This window comes from Equus caballus, chromosome 3 (assembly GCF_041296265.1).
Source record: "Equus caballus isolate H_3958 breed thoroughbred chromosome 3, TB-T2T, whole genome shotgun sequence".
Lineage (NCBI taxonomy): Eukaryota > Metazoa > Chordata > Mammalia > Perissodactyla > Equidae > Equus > Equus caballus.
In genome coordinates this window covers 111,739,370-111,763,381 of record NC_091686.1, presented here as the reverse complement: position 1 = coordinate 111,763,381, position 24,012 = coordinate 111,739,370, and the positions used below count along the sequence as shown (strand labels likewise).

The following is a 24,012-nucleotide window of genomic DNA, read 5'->3' as shown; positions in this document are numbered from 1 at the left end:
TTCTCATCAACATGAACAGATTCCCTTTTTTGAACAACCTCACCAACACTTATCTTTTGACTTTTTCTTTTTTTGAGGAAGACTGGCTCTGAGCTAACAGCTGTTGCCAATCTTCCTTTTTTTTCCCTTTTCTCCCCAAAGCCCCAGCACACAGTTGAATATCCTAGCTGTGAATCATTCTAGTTCTTCTATGTGGGATGCTGCCACAGCATGGCTCGATGAGTGGTGTGTAGGTCTGTGACCAGGATGTGACCCAGGGAACCCTAGGCTGCCAAAGTAGAGCAAGTGAACTCAACCACTTGGCCATGGGACCAGCCCCTTGACTTTTTGATAACAGTCATCCTAACAGGTGTGAAGTGATATCTTACTGTGGTTTTGATTTGCATTTCCCTGATGATTAGGGATGTTGAGCATCTTTTCATATGATCATTTGTATGTCTTCTTTGGAAAAATGTTTATTTAGGTCCTTTGCTCATTTTCTAATACGGTTATTTGTTTTTTTTGAGTGGTATGAGTTCCTTATATATTTTGAATATTAACTCCTTATGGGCCACAAGGTTTGCAAATATTTTCTCCTATTCCAAAGGTTGCCTTTTCATTTTGAAATCCAGTATCTTTTTTCTTGTTTTTCAGATTATAATGTTAAAAAATACTGAAAAAAATCCCATGCTATTAATCCTAAAAAAAAAAAAAAAAAAAATCTAATCTAAATATACTTAGGCTGACCTCTGGTGGCCAGACCTCTCATCCTTCAGTAACTGACAAATGGTCTGAGGTCATCTCTCATTTGTGGTGAGACAGTCATATAAAAAAAAAGGAAACAATATTGTTAGAAACTTCACAAACAAAGCAACAAAGGTAGCAGAGATCTAAAGCATAAAGAAAGCTGAGTAATTAAAGGCCATGGATTAAGAAAAATGCCTCCAAATATTAGTTTGTTTTAATTTTTAGTTTACCAGTTGACTTTACACAAAAAATGAACGGTATATACGGTGGTTCTCAAAGTAAGAATGTATAGTTCTGCACTGCCCAGTACTGTAGCCACTAGCCACATGTGCCTATTGAGCACCTGAAATATGGCTAGTGTAAAATAATATCCAACTTTAAAGACTTAGTAGGTAAAAAAACAAAGTAAATGATCTCATTAATAATTTATGTTATAGGGGCTGGCCCCGTGGCCGAGCGGTTAAGTTTCCCCACTCTGCTTTGGCAGCCCGGGGTTCGACAGTTTGAATCCCGGGCATGGACACGGCACAGCTCACCAAGCCATGCTGAGGCGGCATCCCACATGCCACAAGTAGAAGGACCTACGACTAATACACAATTATGTACCAAAGGGCTTTGGGAGAAAAAGGAAAAAATAAAATGTTAAAAAAAGTTATGATATTACATGTTGAAATGATAATATTCTGGATATACTTGGTTAAAAAATTAATGCACTTTCTAGGTTTCTTTCACCACAGCTTTCCAGGCATTCTACATTTTAGCTGTAGTGAGATTATAAATGTTATCTGTATATGTATTCCATGCATTCTTAGGCCTCTATGCTTTTGCTCCAGGATTAACCTAAAATACTTATCCTTCTTGCCTTTCCAGACATTAGACATCTTGCAATTTTTAAATTACTGGCAACCCAAATGCTACCATATTCATTACTTTAACTAGCATTTGAATACCTACAATGTTTCAGGAATTAGGAATACGAAGGAAGAGAATGGATGAATAAATTACGGCATATTCATACAATAGAATACTACAGCAACCTGTGTCTCAGTTTCCTCATCTCAAAAGGAGACAGAAGTTACCTTACAGGGGTTGTTTGTAAGGATTAAATGAAGAGTTTATAACACTGCCTAGCACATAAGAGTCCATAAGGTGTAAGCTATTAATATAAAAGTATCAATATGAACAAACCTCGAAAAAACTGATTGGAAAAAGCAAATTGCATATATGATTACTCATATGTTAGGACATGAAAACAATCCAGCATACTTATTCTGAGATTTATTCATATGTCGTTAACACAAAAATTAACAGTAAATTCAGAAAATCCGTTACAGCTGGGAAGGAAGGTAATTCAATAGGAAAGGGCTGAACGGGCGGCTTTGTAATCTATTTAGCTGTATGTGGGTACTGAGATGTTCGTTTTGTCTGATGTAATTCCGTTGTTTTTAAAAAAAGCTTAAAGACTTAGTTCTTGCTCCAAGGCACTCCAAATTTCTTATCTTAACCACTACACCAGACACTTTTCCATTCTCTGTGTTCTCCTTGGTTGAAGGCCATGTCGTTCTGCACCTTAGTAACCAGGCCTCGAAAGCCGCTACATTTACAATAAGCTGGGCCTAATTACATCGCGCCTCGCTGCGCAGCAGTCCCCAGACTGCTCCCCTCCTTTGCAGACCCGCCACAAGCCGAGGACCTAAGGCTTAACAGGACAGCGGCCGCCTCCAGCAGGAGGCCTCGGGTCGTCCCCCTTCTCCGCAGAAGCCGGGCCGCTGGCAGCCCTCCAGCACGCCCCATCTTCCCCCTCTCGAGGGATCTCCAAGGAGCCCCTCCTCCCGGGATCCCTGCTCCCCTTCAGCCGGAGCAGGGACTGTTCCCCTCACCAGACTCCCTGTTCTCACCCATGGAGGATCCTGTCTTCTTTCGCGCCTCACGCCCAGCCGCAAGACCCACCTAGGCCTAGCGCCACCAGCTCTGTCCCAACAGTCGCACCGCCGCTCCGCTCGCCCTCCCTGCTCACACCACTTTCGGGCGAGCCCGCGGTCCCTCCTCTTGGAAACGCCCCTTCCCACCCAGACGAAGGCTGGATACACCCCAGGCGCATGCGCCCAAACGGCGGGGCTTGAGGTGGGTGGACCCGTCTCTTCCCGCTCTGGCCTCGCGGCGCTCCCACGGCAGTCTCGCGGTGTTTCCTTCGCCCGCGGGAGATTTTTGAACGCTGGGGCGGTAACCGCGCCCTGGGCGCCCAGCGGCCGGCTGATAGGAGGCTGAGGCGGTTCTGTGGAGACTCGGCCGGTGGTGGGTCCGGCTGCGGCGGCCGCACGCGGACGGGGCTCGTGCCCGCGGGGTCCCGGCGCCATGGGGGTGGAGAAGAGGCTGCTGCCGATTAAGGAGGCCTTTCAGCTGGCGCAGCAGCCGCACCAGAACCAGGCGAAGCTGGTGAGGGCGCTGAGCCGCACCTACGGCCTGGTAAGCGCAGCCGGCCCGCGGCCCCGGCTCCCCGCCGCCCCCGCCAGCCTCCCCCAGGGCCGCCCGTGACCCTCTGGACTCGGCGCGCCGCGACTCCAACCTCCTTAACCCTCCCGACCCGGTTCAGCGGAGGAGAGGCCTGGGGACTCGCCGAGGTCGCCCGGGCACCCCTTCATCCCAGCGGCCGCCGGCGCGGACCGTTCATCCTTTATCGGGCGGTGAACGGGGAAGGGAAGGTTTCCGAGCGCCGGGCTCCGAGTGTCCGCCGAGGGGGGCTTCCGGACGCGGTCGTCGTGGTCCCCGGGTCACCGCCGACCGCCAGTCAGATGGTTCTCCCCTCGCCCCGCCGTTAGGACGCTGAATCAGACCACCGACGAACGGCTGCGTCCTTAGCACCCGGCTCTCCCTGGGCGTGTCAGGACTGGTTGGTTGGCGGGCCGGGGGGGTGGTGTAGCTGTGAAAAGACAATGAATTTCGGGAAAATAAATGATTTTGAAGTCCAAGAAAAATTGTAAGCCAATATAACAGGGCTCGAGGATATGAGATAGGATGTGAAGTTATGTCGAGAGGAAATTGATGTGTAAGTAAGGCTAAATATGGTAAAATGTAAAAGCCGCTGTTGATTTTGGGCTGTTTGTGAAGCATATTTAAACCGGTACCAAGGCGTATCGAGAATTCAAGGGTATTGAAAAGAAGAAACAAAGCACCAAAGGAATCTTTTCATTGTCCAAATTCACGTTTGTTTTCTCCCTGGGAAAAGTACATTTCCCTGGAGAGAAATTCGTGCCAATTTACGTCCCCTTTGATGGTTTGTATAATTGAGAGTTTCCTAAAGAATGATTTTAGCTTGGCCGTTTACGGCTAGTGCTTTCAGCAGTCTTAGGGTAATGCTGGGAAAAGAGGATTTTATCCGTGCAGTTTGCGAAGCGTTTCTTTTGTCTTTCAGGTGGGTAATAAAATAGTTTTTCATGAGGAGTTCGTTCATTACCTTAAATATGCGATGGTGATCTACAAACGAGAACCAGCTGTGGAGAGGGTGATAGAATTTGCAGCGAAGTTTGTTACTTCGTTTCACCAATCAGAGACGGAAGATGATGAGGAAGAGGAAGATGGTGGCCTTTTAAATTACCTATTTACTTTTCTATTAAAGGTATTATGAAAACTAGAACTTTGGGGAAGTATTGTAGAAAATTGTACTATATTAAAAGGGGTTTGGAAGTTTGTGTATTTTAGAGAATGAAATACCTGGTATTTGAGAACGTCTGTGAACGTCCCCCTTTTATAGGAAATATTAGAACTGTCATGAAGATTAAAAGGTGGATTTTTAAAATAACTCCAGCATTAAATATTTAGTGTCTTCTCTAAACAGTTCTCACATTTGTTTTAAATGAGTTCTCTGTTTTGGAAGAGAAGTTCCAACAAAGAGGAATGTGCTCTCGTAATTTAGCAAATACTTCTGACTGGATTGTGTGTGTTTAGTATTCATATGGGCCAAGGTAGCATTATGGTTTCTCTGCAAGGAATGAATTACTGTTGTAACTTCTTGAATGCTAAACATATAGAATTCAAATGGTATGTGGTTATTTAGTAGTGATATGTGACTGAATACATTTTGATTTGTTTCTGTTTCAGTCTCATGAAGCAAACAGCAATGCGGTTAGATTTAGAGTGTGCCAGCTCATAAACAAGCTTTTGGGAAGTATGCCAGAAAATGCCCAGATTGATGATGATTTGTTTGATAAAATTAATGAAGCCATGCTTATTAGATTGAAAGATAAAATTCCAAATGTGAGGATACAGGCAGTTCTTGCTCTTTCACGACTTCAGGATCCCAAAGATGATGAATGCCCAGTGGTTAATGGTATGTGTAGCTCCCTAATCCTTTTTCAGTCTCCTTGACTTTGTTAAGTTCTCATTAGACAAATTTTTTATTATGAATTATATATATATGGAAGTATAGGTTTTATATATATATTATTAAAAAAATACCCAAGTAGCCACCATCTAACTTAAAAAAATAGGTTTCAAGGTACTGAAGATGCTCTATCTTACATCCTATTCAAATTACATACATCACTATCCCTCAGAGTTAACCATTATCCTGAATTTTGGGTTAATTATTCTATGTTTAAACAATTAACGACATGTGAGTATCGCTAAATAATGTTAAATTTTGCCTATCATTTTGTATGCTATATGGATCATAGTATATTTTTCTGTGCTCTCAACATTATTTCTAATTGTAACATTCATCCATGTTGATATATTTACTTACTGTTGTATTGCATTCTGTTGTATGAATGTAACACAGTTTATTATTTCTAATATTGATGGACCTTCTAGTTGTTTCCATTATTTTGCTCTTTAAAAAGTGTTTTTCTTATGAGCTTTCTTATACAGACTTCTGGTGCACAGGTTAAAGTTTTCCTAGGGTATTTACCTAGGGGTGGCCTTCTTGGGATATGTGCGCATTCAGCTTTCTTAGATAAGGTACAAGTGGAACAAGTGTTCTACAAAACAATTTACCAGTTAACATTCCCACTAATAGTGCATGAAAGTGTTCATTGATGCATATCCTCTCCAGTGTTCTGTACTGTCAGATTTTTAACTTTTTGTTAATCGGGTTATGTATATGATATATGTCATCGTTATGCATCTTTTCCTATGTTTAGCAGCCAATTATATTTCTTCTATATAGTGCCTGTTAAAGTGTTCTGCCCATTTTTCTGTTGGTTTGTCTTAGTGATATATTGGAATTCTTTATATATTCTGAAATGAAAACTTTGGGTTATATGAATTTTAGATTTCTTCCTACTTTAAATGGCTTATTGTTTCACTCTCTTTTGGATGTCTTTTGTTCAAAAGAGATTCCTGATGCCAAAATTATCAGCACATTTTTCCATACATGCCTTCCACTTTTCTATATATGCCTACGTGTATTTCAGGCAGTTATCTGTTTCATTTTTCTGTTTGTCCCTGTTACTAGCTTTATAATCAGTTTTGATAACTGATGGTAGTTGATATTTTTTGGTGTTAAATGATACACATAATATTGTATAAAACATACACATTTAGTAGTCAACACATACTTGATTATAAAGCTGGGGAATATTTGAGAAGTAGAGGTGAATACATATTTAAATACAGAAAATGGGTTTTGTTTTAATGAGTAAAACTAGAAGTTATTTCTTTATAGAACTCATTAAAAATCAAAATAATGAACCCTTTATAAAGCGCTATCAGTTTAAAATAAACTATCTGCTGCACTAGACTTTCTTCTAAATCCTGAAGAATAACGAAGACGTAATCTTGATGGATTTTCCATGATCTTTAGGGCTATTTGTTTTTAGTTTCAGCCTACATGCCCAGTCCGTTGGCTAATTTCTCATTCTGTCATTTTTAAGGGAAGTTGGTAAAAAAAAATCTTCAGCTAAAATTAAATATGTAAAACTAAAAAAATGCTGTCTTTATTATTTCAGGTACATTATTAAATATCAAAATATGGGCTATCTTATGGCTGTCGTTAAATAATATTTAGTGTACTAAAATGTATTGCTCTATTTTTAGCATATGCTACTTTGATTGAAAATGATTCAAATCCAGAAGTTAGGCGGGCAGTGTTATCGTGTATTACGCCATCAGCAAAGACTTTGCCAAAAATTGTAGGGCGCACCAAGGATGTGAAAGAGGCTGTCAGAAAGCTGGCTTATCAGGTAAATAAGTCCACTGTCTTGTGTAGGTATATTCTTACAAGAAGCCATATTCTTAAAATACTTTTAAAAAATATTTGGCACATAATTATGATTTCTTCAATTGAAATTTTTACGGATGGAGAGTATAGGTAATTTTGGTAGAATCTTATTGTATTAAATGTGTTACCAGCTATTAATCTTTTTGGAGATTTCTGGGTAATTTTCTTAGATGAAGGAGGTATTAACTAGTTGTGAAATATATAAGGTATGTTGAGTTTAGTGACCATCTTTTTATTATTATCTCTTTAAGGTTTTAGCTGAAAAGGTTCATATGAGAGCTATGTCTATTGCTCAGAGAGTAATGCTCCTTCAACAAGGTTTTAATGACAGATCAGGTAAGACATATCTTTATATACAAAACTAGTCGATTTTGAGGTCAGACTTTAAAGGTTTAGGAAACAAGTGTCCTAAAGTAGGTCAGGTAAGCCTATCATTCCCACAGTCTGTCGATGTTTATTTTGGTGTATTGTATGGAAAACATTTCCTAAGGTTAAAGATCTTGGTACTTAGAAGGAGCAGAGTTTGTTTCAATTTTCCTGTGTTTTACACTTGGAGAAACTACAGTTTAAGGCTATAGAGCTAATTTAAATCAGAAGTAGGGCAAGATCCCTTTTTCAGCCCTCTCTTCTCCTTTAAAGAAAATGCTATCTATCCTCTTTGTGTGTATCTTGTTGTTAATGTGTTCTGTATCAGGAACAGCAATTGGGAATGATCAGACCAGTATAATTTTCATAGGTTTGTTTTTGTTTTCTTTTTCTCTGTTAAAACCAGAGAATCTGCTTACAGGAGTGATATATTTTAAATTTCCAATCCCCAGGGGAAGGCTAAGATGGCTTAATTTTGCAGTAGCAAGAACCTTGAGTTTGGAAACATTAATTGTCAGAGGATTAATGACTAGGATAACTTTAAGAACTAAGAATAAGATTTGTTCAGAGATCCATGCTTCTGTGATTCACTATTGCAAATAGCAATCATGAGTAATAGATGAAGTCAGGCAACAAGTGAAATAATGAGTATTATATAGTAATAGATCAAGTCAGGTAACAAGTGAAATAATGAGTATTATATAGTAATAGATCGAGTCAGGTAACAAGTGAAATAATGAGTATTATATAGTCTGGATTAACACCTGAGACCCAGTGAACCCAGGGGAGAAGGAATGTAGCTATTTTTGTAGGATGTGATAGTGGTTGGTATTTGATTCTGACCTTTTCCATTTTTATTTGGAAGTGAACATCATAGTGACTTTTGCAATATCACTGTACTTTTATTTTTTCTTTAGCATGCTTTGTTCTGCCTCTTAGTCTCTTCCCATTATTATTGTAAATATCGACTTTATGTTGACAACTGATGGATAGAAGTTAATTAAAACAGACGAAATACAGGAAATGGAAGCTAGAGGGAGCCTCTGTTCACCTGTTTCAAATAACTTAACAGATGCTGTGAAACAAGCAATGCAGAAGCATCTTCTCCAAGGCTGGTTACGTTTCACTGAAGGAAATATATTAGAGTTGCTTCATCGGTTGGATGTGGAAAATTCTTCTGAAGTGGCCATCTCTGTTCTCAATGCCTTGTTTTCGGTGACTCCTCTTAGTGAACTGGCAGAAATCTGTAAAAATAATGATGGCAGGTATATACAGTATTCATTATTTGGAATGTGATACTGATGAACTTCTTCAATTAAAATTAATCCCTTCTCCCATTGCTTTAGATTGTATCAATACTTTTTATCTACTCCTCTTTAGTTTTGTTTACTCTGGTGGATGTCTTTTTTTCACGTTTTTTTCTCCTTGTGTAAGAACTCACTACTTTATCAGAGACTACTTTAGCTGCATTTATTTTTTTTCCATTTTGTTACTTTTATTTTCGCATTAACCTACCGTGGAAAGTCCAACAACATGTGTCCCTATTGTATGTTTGCTCATCTGATTCTTTTTTTTTTTCTTTTGGTCTAAATATTTTCATTTTTTGTGTGGATAAGTTAATGACTTTGCAATTAAAAGGATGGTGGTTATAAATTGTCTACTTATTTCCATTTTTCTACTCAGTTCAAATCTTTAACTTAATATTAAGATCTTGCTTTCTTTTAATTCTCTCCCTTTTAAATGAAGGAAATTGATTTCATTGGAAACATTAACTCCTGAAATTGCTTTGTACTGGCGTGTCCTTTGTGAATATTTGAAATCAAAAGGAGATGAAGGTGAAGAATTTTTAGAGCAGATTTTGCCAGAGCCTGTAGTATATGCTGAGTATTTATCAAGGTAAAATTTTTTCCTTTGGTTTGGACCATACTTGTGTTGTTGTATTATGTCAATCTCCCAGCTCCCTCCCTCAAAGTCATGCTTGATTGGGAATACATTAAAAACCATTTTTTGGAACAGCCAGGGATAAATGGGTATGCATATTGTGTCTTTCTAAAGAATATCCCGTGGGGGGTCAGTATACTGAAAGAGCAAGGTCAGTATGTGTAGGGGACATTTCCTTAAAACTGTTAAGATATGAACATTTCTCCATAAAGTTGGTAATGATGATATGTTACTCTTTGAAATTGGTTGGCAAACTTTTCCTAAGTGTCAGATAGTAAATATTTGAGAGTGTGTGGTCATACTGTTTCTGTCACAATGACTTAACACTCCTGTGGTAGTGCAGAAGCAGCCAAAGACGATATGTAATGAATGAATATGACTGTTTTCCGATAAAACTTTTAGTGACTTTAATGGATATTAAAATTGGAATTTCGTGTATTTTTCTTGTGTATATTTTCACATACATATATATATTTTACGTACATATATATTTAAATGGTAAATTATATATATGTAATTTTGTATATAATTATATATATAACATATATAATTAATAATAAAACTTTTTATATATATAAAATATATGCTGTAAAAATGTAAAAATGTTAGCTTGCAATCTACAAAAACAACCAGTAGGCCAGACCTGATTCATGGGCCATAGTTTTCCAACTTGACAGGGTAGGACCTTTGCGGCCAGTTTTACTGTTACTTGAAACTGTTACTGGCCAGCCCTGAGGCCTAATGGTTAGTTCTGCACACTCCACTTTGGTGGCCTGGGTTCGGTTCCCGGGTGCTGACCTGTACCACTTATCATTGGCCATGCTGTGGCAGCAACCCACATACAAAATAGAGGAAGTTTGGCACAAATATTGGGGTGAATCTTCCTTAGCAAACAACAACAACAACAAAAAAACCGGTTACTATTTGGCTTTTTGTTTTTTGAAGCTTTTTCAAAATATACCTTTAAATTATTTCAGTTATTCTAATTTCTAACTCATTTCACTTTAAAATTGCACAAGTAAAACATGAATGCATTCTTGTTAAAATTCAAATACGGAAGTATATAGAATAAAAATGTGGGATTTTAGAATAAAACTGGAATTTCCTCTTATCTAATTTCTCAATCCCATTGATCTCTTTAGAGTTAACAGCTAGACAGTTTGGAGTGTGGACTTCCAACCCTCTTTCACTACATATACAGATATTAAATGCATAAATTTTTAAAAAAAATATGACATGTTATACATATTGTTTTGGGTTTTTTCCAACTACTTATATCTGAGGTCATTGTATGTTGGTGCATATAAATCTATCATAGTCTCAGTAATAGCTTATACCATAGCATGGTGATAATATCTAATTTACTCCTCTGTTGATGGACATTTAAGGTTTTTCCAGTTTTCACTGATAAAGGTGTGTTAAACTTTCTTCTGCATTTTATGTACATGTGGGATTTTGTGGGGTTAATTCCCAGAAGTGGAATTGCTAAGTCAAAGGTTATGTATATTTTTATAGATACTGGGGTATACATTTTTAACTTTATGCTTTTGATGCTTTTTTGAAACATTTTTTCCATGTAATATGAATTTTGGGCCTGAATTCTTTTTGTATGAAATACAGTATTCTGTTTTTTCTTATAATGATCCCACATATAAGTTAAGGAGCAAAGCTATGAATGCATTTGAATTTTGTATGCAACATATTGAATCCAGGATAAATATCTTAAATTTGAGCCAATATGAAAACTTATAGCTTGAGCTCATGGTAACATCATGAAAAACGTGTGAATCTACTAAATGTTATTTTTGTTTGTTTTGTTTTGTTTTTTTGCTGAGGAAGATTAGCCCTGAGCTAACATCTGTGTCAGTCTTTCTCTATTTTATATGTGGGTTGCTGCCACAGCATGGCTGGCAGGTGGTATAGGTCTGTGCCTAGGATCTGAACCTGCCAAAGTGGAGAGTGCCAAACTCAACCACTAGGCCATGGGCCCAGCCCCCTAAGTGTTTTAATAGTGATTATTTCAGGCTTTAACATTTAATTAGAGTATTCATTATAATACTGTTTAGGGCATGTTGAAATGTTTCCAAAAGGAATGAATTTGATGCAAGTTTAATAATATGTATTAATACAAAAGTAATAAATGCTTCTAGGAGATAGGGAAATACAAGAAAATATGAGGAAATGTTAAATATTTAAATAACATAGAGTGGGATCCTTACAAGGACTGCTTCACAGATTGGTTAATTCTTAGTCACTGAGAAATGACATGTAAAGTGCTTGGTTCCTCTGGCTCTCTTATGTTTCCTTTGTCACAATCTGTGAGTTTTGAAATAAGTGACTTTAATCAACTTGTTTTTTCACTTATAAAGAGGAAAACTTTAAAAATCATATTTTAATTATTATTGAAAGAATACTTAAGATCACTAGATAGGATTGGTTTACTCAGATACAGAAACGAAATTAAATGGAAAAATTGTTGCCTGATAATCTCAGAAATATATTTTCACGTGTTTTGTAGCAGGAAGAGTTAGTGACTCAGAACTCTGATATGAAAGAATTTCCTGTTAAACTGAGGTATTCACATAAAGAGAGAAATCAGGGATATTAAATGAAGCTTATCAAATTCGAGTAAGAAAAAGGGACACTAATACAATTTTTAGAAAGCTACCTTAAATATAAATTCTTGCAGAGAGCTTTAAAAAAGGCTTTCTTGAATGGTCTCTTCATTATAATAAATATCTTTTAAAATGGTTAAAAAGAGATGATGTGGTAATTAAAACTGATGGGTTTGTTTTAAGTTGTATTTATGCAGGTCAGGATTTGTAATCTATTAATGAAACAACTACTCTTTGAATTTATTTTTTATTATTTTTTTGCTGAAGAAGAATCTCCCTGAGCTAAGATCTGTTGCCAAGCTTCCTCTTTTTATATGTGAGTTGCTACCACAGCATGGCCACTGATGAGTGGCATAGGTCTGCACCCAGGAACCAAACCTGGCTGCTGAAGTGGAGTGTGCCAAACTTAACCACTAGGCCACTGGGACTGGCCCTGAATTTATTTTAAAACATGCCTTCAGTCTTGATGCTATGTGTTGTGCTAAAGCTGGGGTGGAGAAGTAGGGAGGGATTCAAAGATGAGTAAAAGTTTTTTATCATGTCAGAAATCAGTCTATTGATTTTGATAATTATCAGTTTTGTAGTTTTTCTTCTAGTTTTTTGTTCTAGTTTCCTGGTAGAACCTAAAGGGCAGCTGATGCCCTTGAAGGTCCTAATCTCATGGCCAGAAATTTAGGAGCTTTTATTTACTCTTGGTTATCATTTCATAAGACAAGTCAATTTATTCATCATATATAATTCTGTATTTTCTATAATTTGGCTTTTGTTCACATTTTAAAAATGATAATTTTTCATCAGGATTGTTGTTTTTCATACTACTTCCAACCTAGTTGTCTAAGTTTAAACTCTTAATTCTGCTTTTAAGTGGCTTTTTTGCTTCACACAAAGAGAGACCTTCTTGTAGGCTATTGAATATTATCTAGGTGAGGATTATAAAAGATTTAATTTGGGCAGTCAGAGTAAGAATAAAAGGGTAGTGGAGGTGCTTGTTTAATAGCATCTATATTAAAATAAGAACCATACAGAGATTAGTAGGGCCCCTAAGCAAGGATAATACAAATTCATGAAGTTATCTATATTTTTCTGATTTTTTAAAAGGTCATTGTATTAATGGATTTCTTGTGTAATTGCTGTTATTATTACTACCACTGTTCTTTTAAACAAAAGGATAATTGCTAATTAGGGACGATGAGGGAAGACTAGGTCTTTCTGAAGAATTGGGTTTTTGGAGAAAGGATTTAGACCTTTATAATTGAGAAACTAGTGATGTTGAAATAATTAGTTACCAATTTGAGAGACATAAATATGTACCTTTTGAAAATTTCCCCTAGGAAAGTTGAATCTTTAACGAAAATACGTTTTCCAGATTCTTTTGATTCAAGCCAATAAGTTTGTTTGTGAAAGTTCATGACAATAGCATAGAATTTACTCTAGAACAAATTAATATAACATAGTATAAAAATCCATATATTTTGACTAATATGAACTGAAAAAGACCCTTTTCTGACCTAATGGGGGAATTGTTTAATGTTCTCAACAGATTCTACATTTTATTAATTCTGCTTATTTTAGTTATATTCAGAGCATTCCAGTTGTTAATGATGAACAGAGAGGTGATTTTTCCTATATTGGAAATTTGATGACAAAAGAGTTCATAGGTCAACAATTGATTCTAATTATCAAGTCTTTGGATACCAGTGAAGAAGGAGGAAGGTATGTCTAAGCGTTAACCCTTGTTCTAATTTGCTCTTCTAATTTCCTATATTGAAATTTGTCTTGTTATAATATGATTAAATATATTTAACCTAGCTCTCTAAAGTGCTATAAAGGTTTTCTCTGTTTATGTATGTAATTTATGAGAGGAAATACAACCTGTCTCTCTCTCTCTCTCTTTCTGTTTATATATAGAAATATGAGTTCCTAATTCAGTTTCTTCAGAAGAAATTAATAAAATTGCAGGTATTTGCTTAGAAATCTCTATTTGTATTTATTACAGAGAGGACTAGTAATACTATCTAAAAGATTTGATTCACTTCTGGTATTTTGTCATTTCATCATGTTGATTTATGAAATATTGTAGGGTAATTTATAAAAATTGTTTTTTTGGCAGAACATGAATTTTTGACCTAAAGTCTGTACATCTATTTTTATACCTATAGTGGTAAATATAAAAAGAACTGTGACAATTGTAATTAAGTCTGCAGAATAGGTGACGTGTTAGAGATAAAATGTGTTTCTACAGATTAGTTGTTACCGGGGGAAAGGAGGGGTATGGGGGTGGGCACAAATAGTGAAGTGGTGCACCTACAGCACGATTGACAAACAGTAATGTACAACTGAAATTTCACAAGGTTGTATACTATCATCTGAATAAAAAGAAAAAAAAAGGATGTAAAAAAAATGTGTTTCTACTCTCAGATTGAAATTAAAATAGTTCTCTTTGAATGCAGGAAACGACTGCTGGCTATTTTACAGGAGATTCTTACTCTACCCACAACTCCGATATCCCTAATTTCTTTTCTTGTTGAGAGACTGCTCCATATCATTATAGATGATAATAAGAGAACAGAAATTGTAAGTAGTCTTCTTCAATGTTGATAAAGTTAAGAGGTTTTGGTCAATGACATTGAGGATTGTCTTATTTTCTTTTCAGTACCTTTTGCTTTACTTGTCTTTAATTGCCTTTTCTTTTAGTTTTGTCTATCAAGCTTTTACTCTTCTTAAATCTAAATATCTCTCAAACACACACATTTAAAAAATCCTCTTCCTTCTGTTAGCATACCTATCATTGTATTGAATCATTTTGAAAGAGACCAGGTTAGAGAAGAGGTGACATGTGGGTATTGGCCACTAGAGTGTTTGGGAGCTGTCTCAAGTTATACGTAACTGTGTTGAAATCCTCTCTGACACTTCCTGGCTTTGTGACTTTGGGCAAGTTGTTCAATTCAGCCTTTTTACTTGTCTGCAAGATAAGAATAACAATAAAACTTACCTTTCCTTGTTTAATGAAATAATATTCATAAAGAGCTTGGTAAATACAGAAATAAATATTATTATAATATTACTATTTCCAAGTGTTATTTTCTGTGGGGTAGCCAAAAAAGACAGATCTGTATCATTGCTTTTCATAAACTCATAGAATCTCAGAGTTGCAAGTTAATTCAAAAGTTGTTTTGTTTTCAACGCCTCCTTGTACATACATACTTATGCATAAATCTCTTCTACAACATTCCCAGTTAGTTGTTATCCAGCATTTGCTTGAGTACCTTCATTTGGGATGCAGCCTTTTCCTGAACTGGCCAACTGCAATGTCCCAGTGGCTCTGAAAGGAAAGTCTTTAGTTATGCTGTCATTGTTTACACATTGTGTATCCAAAGGAGGAATAAAAGAGTGTTCTATTTTCCTATATTAATCTCCTGTAGAGATTAACAAGGGAGTTGAGGATTTGAGGTAGAGAATTTTAGTGTTATGGTGCCTAAGATTAGACACTATATTCATTTTTTCTGTGTTTTCAAGCACTGTATGAGAGAGAATTTATCTTCAATGTCTGTGTGCCTATTTACCTTCCTGTAATCAGAGATTTTAGTCAGATGTATTGTTTGGTCATTTTTTCTAAAATTGTCTAACAATTAGAATGTGTGCCATTTTTACTTGTATAAAAGTAACCTCTCTATTCAAGAGATTGTGGATACTACGAGTTTTATGTAGCAGTTTGATGTCATTTTCTCATATAGAGCATATATTAATGCATGTACTCTGAATTATACCTTCACTTATCAGGTTACAGAAATTATCTCAGAGATTCGGATGCCCATTGTTACTGTTGGTGTTAATAATGATCCAGCTGATGTAAGAAAGAAAGAACTCAAGGTAAATCTCTTCTAAATTAAAGAAATGCTTGAGTATAATGTATTTGTGCAAGTTTTTTATTTTCTCTTGCTGTATATTTCAAAATTGTTCTCACAAAGTCAAATTATTGATGAACTATTAAACTGTGAGAGTCTTTAAAACATTACCAGATTGTGTCAGTCTGAAAGATTTGCCGATCTCTGTTTCAGGAAGACTACAACTTTGTATATATATATGTGTGTGTGTGCCTGACTGCTTAACTTCTGGGTCCTTGAGATGTTACATAATACTCTTCAGTTTGTTACAGATTTTCGTATTAATAGTTTTTGTTTGGTCAGTTTTCGCACTGAATTTATATCTTTCCTTAGATGGCTGAAATAAAAGTTAAACTTATTGAGGCAAAAGGAGCTTTGGAAAATTGCATTGCCTTACAGGATTTTAATCAAGCATCAGAGTTAAAAGAAGAAATAAAAGCATTAGAAGATGCCAAAATAAACCTCTTGAAAGAGACAGAGCAACTTGAAATTAAAGAAGTCCACGTAGAGAAGGTATTGATAACTTTTTCATACTAAATTTCAGCTGTTATTAATCATCTCAACTAAGCCTTGTTTTCTTTCTTAACTCAGAAAGCTGCCATAGTATATTCACTTTGGAGGGATTTTTAACAGTACCATGAATTAATATGAAAATCTTTTTCCTCTTGTTCCTTTCTATTTTGGACTTTTAAAGGCCTTAATTAAGTTTAATTATTGTAGCTAGGACTTTGTTTGCTCCCTTGTCATGCTAATCCCTGGAATCTGAGGTTTTTCTTCGTTGCCAAGGAAACTTGCTTTTCAATGGTTTCCTTCTGTTTTGTTTTGTTTTTTGTCTTGAATGGTTTAGACAAGGAAAATGCATCCATTTGTCCATCTTTCGCTTATTTGTGGAAGACTTGTGACCTTTCTGCTGCTTAGAAAAGAATTTCTATGGTAACCATACCATTATACACATATTCTTTTTAAAGTTAAGTAGGTTTGCTATTTTAAATGAAATACTAAACATATATCTAGCAACATTTAAAGCTTAGTTTCAGCAGTATTTCTTTTAACTTAGTTGTATTTGGTAAACTAGTCTTAACGTAAGATAGAATGGTATCAATTACTGTATTTAAATCTTTAATTCAGGAGGTCTTTTAGAATCTTGCCTTTTGTAGTAGACATCATTTATTGTTGTCCTTTTGGTTTTGAAAGTGCTGATTAGAGTATTGCCAGAGAGAATGCTGGATAGGGACGAGTTGACTATACAGGAGTGTTTTGTAAGTTAGGTCCTTGAGCCCTCCAGCCACAGATATCCTCACTCCACACTCCACCTTCCCATGAGTATGCCTGAATTTTATTTTCATAGCTAGTAGCTTATTTCTTTCGTTTGATGAAGTCTGTAAATCATTGTAGGCTTTTAAATTTGAGGAGCAAATTTAAAGTGAAAAATGAAAATATAAACTGAAATGAGATTATTGCAGGTAATATTAGGAAAATATTAACCAAGGTGATCTATCATGATTAGTATCGTCTGTTTAACTGACTTGCTTTGATCATTTATGTGTTCGTTTGTTCTATTTAAGGGGTATAAAATATTACATTACAATTACAGCATGGCATAATGAATGTCATGGTCAGGGAAGTCTATGGGTTTTATGGAAAGGCATCTAACCCAGGTAGGGTGTTGTTGACTTCCCCAGAGGAAGAAATGTTTTAACTTGAGATTTGAATAAAAATAATAATATAAGCTAACAGTTACAGAAATGCTTTTGTTGTGGTAGTCCCTGCTTCAAGCATGTCACAAGTGTGAGTTCATGTGATTCTCACTATAACCTTATAGGGTTGGTGTTATTCTCATTTTATGAGGGGTAAGTAACTTGCCCAAAGTCACACAGATAGTATATGGTAGAGGCGGGATTCAAACCCAAGCCAAGTAGCTTTAGATTTGTGCTTTTAATACATTCTGTGTTGTCCTCGATGAATTGTTAAGGGTATGTTGTAGGCAGGTGGAATGACATATGTGAAGTCCCAGAAGTTAAAGAGTGCCTGTTGTTTTTAAAAACTTTAGGTCCATATGACTAGAGAGTTGAGGGGGAAAGGTTAGAGATTAATCTGGGGGGAAAATTAAGGGCCAGGTCACGTAAGGCCTTGTATAAGCAATATTTAACAATTCATGCCTTACCCAAGGATCATGGTGAAGGGGTTTTAAGTGGTAGGGTGAGATTTATGTCTTAGAAAGATCACTGTTATTCAGGGAATGGATTGCAACATGATAAGAGCCTGGGCAGCCATGCTAGGGAGAAGACTGTTAAAGTAATGTATGCTTGAGATGATTGCAGCCTGAAAAAGGTAATGATGGTGAATATTGAAAGATGTGATGGATTTGAGAAGTGTTTAGGAATTAGTAGCAGGGAGAAGAGTGAGTCAAAAATGTATCCTAGGTCTTTTGGATTGGACAGCTGGGTAGATAGCAGTGATATTTATGGAGATAGCGCAGGAGGAGGAGGGATTTGGGTAATGATGAGTTAGTTCCCTTTTGGACATTTTAAGTTTGAGAAGCCTGTGGAACATACAAGAGGAAATGTCTTGTAGCAGTTGTATGTATGAAGACTTAGAAAATAGCTGGGCTAGCTCATAGATAGTAAATGGAGTTGTATGACTGGATAAGATATCCCAGGGATTATGTATAGAGACAATATGCCTTAGACAAAGCCCTGAGAAAGCAAACATTTAAGGGATGGACAGAAGATATTCTTACTAATGCTGAATATTTTGTGTTTCATTTTAGAATGATGCTGAAACACTACAGAAGTGTCTTATTTTGTGCTATGAACTGTTGAAGCAGATGTCCCCTTCAACAGGTATAGGTGCAACCATGAATGGCATCATTGAATCTTTGGTATGTTGGTGGCTTTTGAGGCTTTATTTTAGCCCACTCCTTCCTCATTTTATAATATATTCCTTGTGGTTCAAAGAATGCAATGATGACCAAATGGTAAAAAAATATATGTATAGTGCCTCCTTCATATTGTGAGGGTTAAATTAAGATAATGCATGTAAATGACCTGGTATACAAATTATAATTATTCCTTTAAAAAGTTTGAAAAAATTATGCTGCAAAGAGATGCAGAATATCTTCATTCTTTGAATAGTAAGAGGAAATACTGAAACATGCTGGGAATATTTAAGTACTGGAATCTTGCTATATAGAAAGACTATGAGAAGGTTACATTGTGAGCCCTGTGAGAGCAATTTGTTTATTACTATATATTTAAAGGACACTTTTTACTAAAGTAACCCTTCATAGGTAATCTCCATTTTACTGAACATAGGGACGTAAATACTGCAAGACTCTAGAATAACATTGTTTGATAGAAATATAATGCAAACTACATGTAACTAAATTTTCTAGTAGCTACATTTAAAAAATTAAAGAGACAGGTGAAATTAATTTTAATATATTTAATTTGATATACCCTAAATATTAAAATTTCATCATTTACTCAGTATTAAAACTATTGAGATATTTTACATTCTGTTCTTCATACTAAGTCTTACAGTACATCTCAATCTGGAGTAGTCACATTTCAAGTGTTCAGTAGCCATATGTGATTAGTGGCTATAGTATTAGACAGTGCAGCTCTAGAGTATTTTTAACAGTGCTGCTCATCCAAAGCAAATTTGGAATGTATCCAAGCTCTTCCAGGAGTCTCTTAAAATTGCTTTTGCTTGGGATTAGTCAAAAACAGCCAATGAATGTGATCTAAAATCTAGTTCCTTGGATTGCCATGAGTTTCTAAATGCAGTAAAGAAGACCAAATATTGTTTACAATAGTCTAGAGCTTCTTATTAAAACTAGATTCTAGTAAACCATTAGAATTTAGTTTTATTTTTCGTAAAGCACGTGTCTTTAGTGAAAAGTGATGATTTAAAGTTCTACTTGTGTACTTTGTCTGGTCCTACTGTAAAAGAATGGTGAATTGTGGTATAATTATGCAAGTGAAGTAGGAAATATGAAGATGTAGAAGAAGATAGTGTTGAGCGAAGGAAGAACACAAAGTTGAATGGTCATAGTGATAAGTACGTAATAACAATTTATGTCTAAAGATTGAACGAGGCTAGAGGGATGTAAATGAATAAGGTATTTAGACACAAGGGTTATAATAGTTTTATGAAATTACTATTTTTAAATAAAAATCATAAATTATTAATTGAACAAATATTTGTTGAACATCTACTATATATTGAATGCTAGGGATAGAGTATACAAAACATATATAGACTGCCCTCTTAGATCTACTGGTCAAGTGAGGGGAACATCAATCAAATAAACAAGTGGAAGCTTATGCTAGTGATAATTGTTATAAAAAAGAGCTATATGGTCATATGTGAACTTATAACAGCGGGATTTAATCTGTTAATGGAAGGTGACCCTGATCTGATATTTGAGTAGACTATGTGAAAAGAGGGAAGAATGTTCTAGACCTGCTTTCTCCAATACAATAGCCACTAAGCCACATATGGCTATTAAAAACTTGTGGCTATTTTCTTTGTTTCTTTTTTTTTTTTTGAGGAAGACTAGCCCTAAGCTAACTACTGCCAATCCTCCTCTTTTTGCTGAGGAAGACTGGCCTTGAGCTAACATCCACATCCATGCCCATCTTCCTCTACTTTATACATGGGACACCTACCACAGCATGGCTTTTTGCCAAGTGGTGCTGTGTCTGCATCTGGGATCCGCACCTGGGATCCACACCGGAGAACCCAGGGCTGCCGACAAGCAGAACATGCGAACTTAACTGCTGTGCTATTGGGCTGGTCCCAAACCTGTGGCTATTAATAACGAGTCCAAAATGAGGTGTGCTACAAGTGTATAAGTATGTTGGGTTTCGAAGACTCAGTACAAACAACAGAAAGTAAATTATCTCAATTTTTAATATTGATTACATGTTGCAGTGATAATATTTTGGTTATACTGAGTAAAATAAAATATATTAAAATTAGTTTTACCTGTTTTTTACTTTAATGTGGCTACTAGAAAATTAAAGATGACATGTGGCTTGCATTATTTTTCTACTGGATAGTACTGAGTGGAGGGCATCCAAGTCAGACCAGTTGAATAAGCAGAGAGCAAGAGGTAGCATGGTATAAGATGATACTCGGAAAGAGTACACAATGAGGTATTTTATATGTCATATGAAGAGTATTATTTTGTCCTATGAAGGGAAGCCATTGAGTCAGTTTTAGAAGGTGGAGGGGAGGTATCTCATGATCAGACTATATTTCACTCTTAATTTCACTCTTAATATTAACCTTTTTTTAAACTGAAAATTGACTTGAGTTACTAAACAATATGGAAATTAAGTAGATCTATGAAATCATGCAGACACTATCATTTTAACCATGTGGTTTTGTTTTGTTTGTTGGGGGTGGGTGGGGAGAAGATTGACCCTAAGCTAACATCTGTTGCCAATCTTCCTCTTTTTGCTTGAGGAAGATTGTCACTGAGCTAAAATTTGTGGCAGTCTTTCTCTATTTTGTATGTAGGATGCTGCCAAAGCACGACTTCATGAGTGATGTGTAGGTCCGTGCCTGGGATCTGAACCTCTGAACCCTGGGCTGCCAAAGCAAAGTGTGGAAACTTAACCACTATGCCACTGGGCTGGCCCCTTTTTTGACCATGTTGTTATACTATTGTAAATTTGTTGTACTGGTCAAAATTATTTTAATTTCTAATTCATTTTAGATTCTTCCTGGAATAATAAGTGTTCATCCTGTAGTAAGAAATCTGGCTGTTTTATGCTTGGGATGCTGTGGACTACAGAATCGGGATTTTGCAAGTAAACATTTTGTGTTACTATTGCAGGTAGGATTTATCTTGTGACAAAATCTTGATTGTAGTTCCTGAAATAAATATTCAGAATCTGTGGTGATAATGCTAATACTCTAAATTTAATCTATTCTGGGGCTTATTGTTGAAGATGATTATTATGGATGACTTTTAGGCACTTGATCTTTTTTATCTTTTGATTTCTTTCTTATTAAAATTTCTTTGTAGAAAAAAGATGAAATACCAATTATTTAAGGTATTTTAAAAATCATATAGCAAATATTTATTGAGTGCACATTATATGCCCAGCATTATTCTAGGCTTAAAACAAAACAAGACAGGTAATTAAAAACAAAACAAGATAAAAGTTGCTGTCCTAGTGGAGCTTACATTTTAGAAGAGGAAACACAATGAAAAAATAAATAATATATAGTATGTCAGAAAAAAATAAAGCAGAGAAGGGGAACAAGGAGTGGGAATAAGGAGAGGGAGCTGTTTGGTCAGGAAAGACCTCACTGGTAAGTTGAAATTTGGACCAATACCAGAGGGAAGTGAGAGAATGAATCATGTAGATATCTGGGTAAGGGGTTTCCGAGGAGATGAAAGAGGAGGGGAAGGGGCCCTGAGGTAGGACTTTGCTTCACAAGTTCAAGGAGTAGGAGAACATGTGGCTAGGGCAGACTGAGCAAAGGGGAGAATAGTAGGAGAAAGGGTTTGCAGGACGTCTCTGTCTTCCAGGGACTTACAGACTGTAAAGATCTCGGCCTTCACAGTGAATGGGATGGCGAGGAATTGGAGGATTTTGAGTAGAGGATTGTTATGATCTACCGGGTATATTTGTAATGTTGGTATAGACCAGAGGTTAGCAAACCTTTTCTGTAAGGGCTAGAGAGTAAATATTTTAGACTTTGCAGGCCATATAGTCTCTCAACTACAACTCTGCTGTGGTAGTGTGAAAACAGCCATAGGTTATTGTCTATGAATGACTGAGTGTAGCTGTAGTTCAATAAAATTTTGTTTATGCACGCTGAAATTCGAATTTCATGTAACTTTCTCATGTAGTGAAATATTACTTTTTAACAATTTAATAATGTACAGTTATTCTTAACTTGGACTCTGTACACAAACAGGCAGCAGACTGGATTTGGCCCGTGAGCCATCGTTTGCAGATCCCTAGTTATTAACTGCAGGAGTACCAGTAGGGAAGGAGGGATACTTGTAAGAAAGGTATTGCAGTAATCCAGGGAAGAGATGATGATGGCTTGGGCCAGTGTTTTGGTTAGTGGGGTCATGAGAAGTGGTGGTCATCTAAGTTTGTAGATAATGTCTATAGAATTTGCTGATGAATCTGATGTGGCATATGAGAGAAGGAAATTGAAGATAACTAAGGATTTCTGTCAGAATAACTGGAAAGATGAAATTGCCATTTCCTGTGGTGGGGAAAACAGGAACAAGTTTTATGGCAAATGGATGAGATAAGGAGTTCAATTTTGGGCATGGTAAGTGTGAAGTTTGAGATACAAGTGAATAATAGGTATTTATGTATGAGTTTGGAGATAGGAGAGAAGTCCAGGCTGGGGAGATGAATCTGGACGTCTTTATCCTAATAGTATCCAATGCCTAGAGCCTGGATGTTACCTGAGGAATAAGCGTAGACTGAAAAGAGATCTCAACTTTGTAGTTCCCTAGGGCTGAAGCAACATTTAAAGGTCAGGGAGATAAAGAGGAACCAATAAAGACTAAGTTGAAATAAACATTAAGGGGAGAGTGTGATGTCCTAGAAAGCAAGTGAAGATGATGTTTTAAAGAGGCTAGAGTGACCCAGCTGTCCGTTGCTGGTGACATTGATAAAGATTCATAATTCACCATTTTTGGCAGGTAGGCAAGTGTTGTGACTTTCATGAGAGTAGTTATATGAAAGGCAAAGTCTTATTGGAGTGGACTGAAGAGAGAGTTATGGGAGAGGAATTGGAGACAACCATTGTAGACTACTGTTTCAAGATTTTATTTTCTGTTGGGAGTAACAGAGAAATGGGTTGGTAGCAAGAGAGTGGTATGGAGTAAAAACAATTTGTAAATTTTGTTTTAATATTTTTAGGAGGGATAAAATTACAACATGTTTGTACACTAAGGAGAATGACCTAGTTGAAAGGAAAAAATTGATAATATAGGAAAGAGAGGGCACTTGCTAGAATGCTGTTGAGTAGACAAGGGGGGATGGAATCTAGTGTGCCAGTGGAATGCATTTGACTTTTTAACTCCTTTGGACATTGGTCTTTAACATTGGGGCCTAGCTTAACTTGGAAAATGTACCTCCCTTCACATCCCTGTGTAAAAAGACAGTGTGATTCATGTAGGGTCTGGTATTACCAAATGTAATGGAATAAAAAAGCTGAAAGGAATTTTAATGCAAATTGCTTGCCAGCAGGTAAATGAAAGTGCTTGGGGTGC

General features: G+C 36.3%; 1 protein-coding gene and 1 pseudogene across 3 annotated transcripts in view; both read left to right on the top strand.

Annotated features, from left to right (window-relative positions):
* The first annotated feature begins 2,840 nt into the window (after positions 1–2,840).
* NCAPG (non-SMC condensin I complex subunit G) overlaps positions 2,841–24,012 on the top strand; it is a 38,863-nt gene continuing 17,691 nt past the window's right edge. Inside the window, exons 1-13 of one of the 3 annotated variants that reach the window (XM_023638304.2) lie at positions 2,841–3,192; positions 4,139–4,342; positions 4,825–5,053; positions 6,760–6,905; positions 7,195–7,279; positions 8,382–8,574; positions 9,056–9,205; positions 13,438–13,578; positions 14,316–14,439; positions 15,646–15,735; positions 16,149–16,262; positions 18,520–18,630; positions 21,478–21,597. In XM_023638304.2, the coding sequence (XP_023494072.1) occupies positions 3,082–3,192; positions 4,139–4,342; positions 4,825–5,053; positions 6,760–6,905; positions 7,195–7,279; positions 8,382–8,574; positions 9,056–9,205; positions 13,438–13,578; positions 14,316–14,439; positions 15,646–15,735; positions 16,149–16,262; positions 18,520–18,630; positions 21,478–21,597 (1,818 nt within the window). In that variant the 5' untranslated portion in view covers positions 2,841–3,081. Of the gene's footprint in view, positions 3,773–4,138; positions 4,343–4,824; positions 5,054–6,759; positions 6,906–7,194; positions 7,280–8,381; positions 8,575–9,055; positions 9,206–13,437; positions 13,579–14,315; positions 14,440–15,645; positions 15,736–16,082; positions 16,263–18,519; positions 18,631–21,477; positions 21,598–24,012 lie in introns of all 3 variants that reach the window. The other 2 variants (XM_001917687.6, XM_023638305.2) reach the window with 2 other exon arrangements.
* LOC111773041 (U6 spliceosomal RNA) lies at positions 12,848–12,948 on the top strand (annotated as a pseudogene).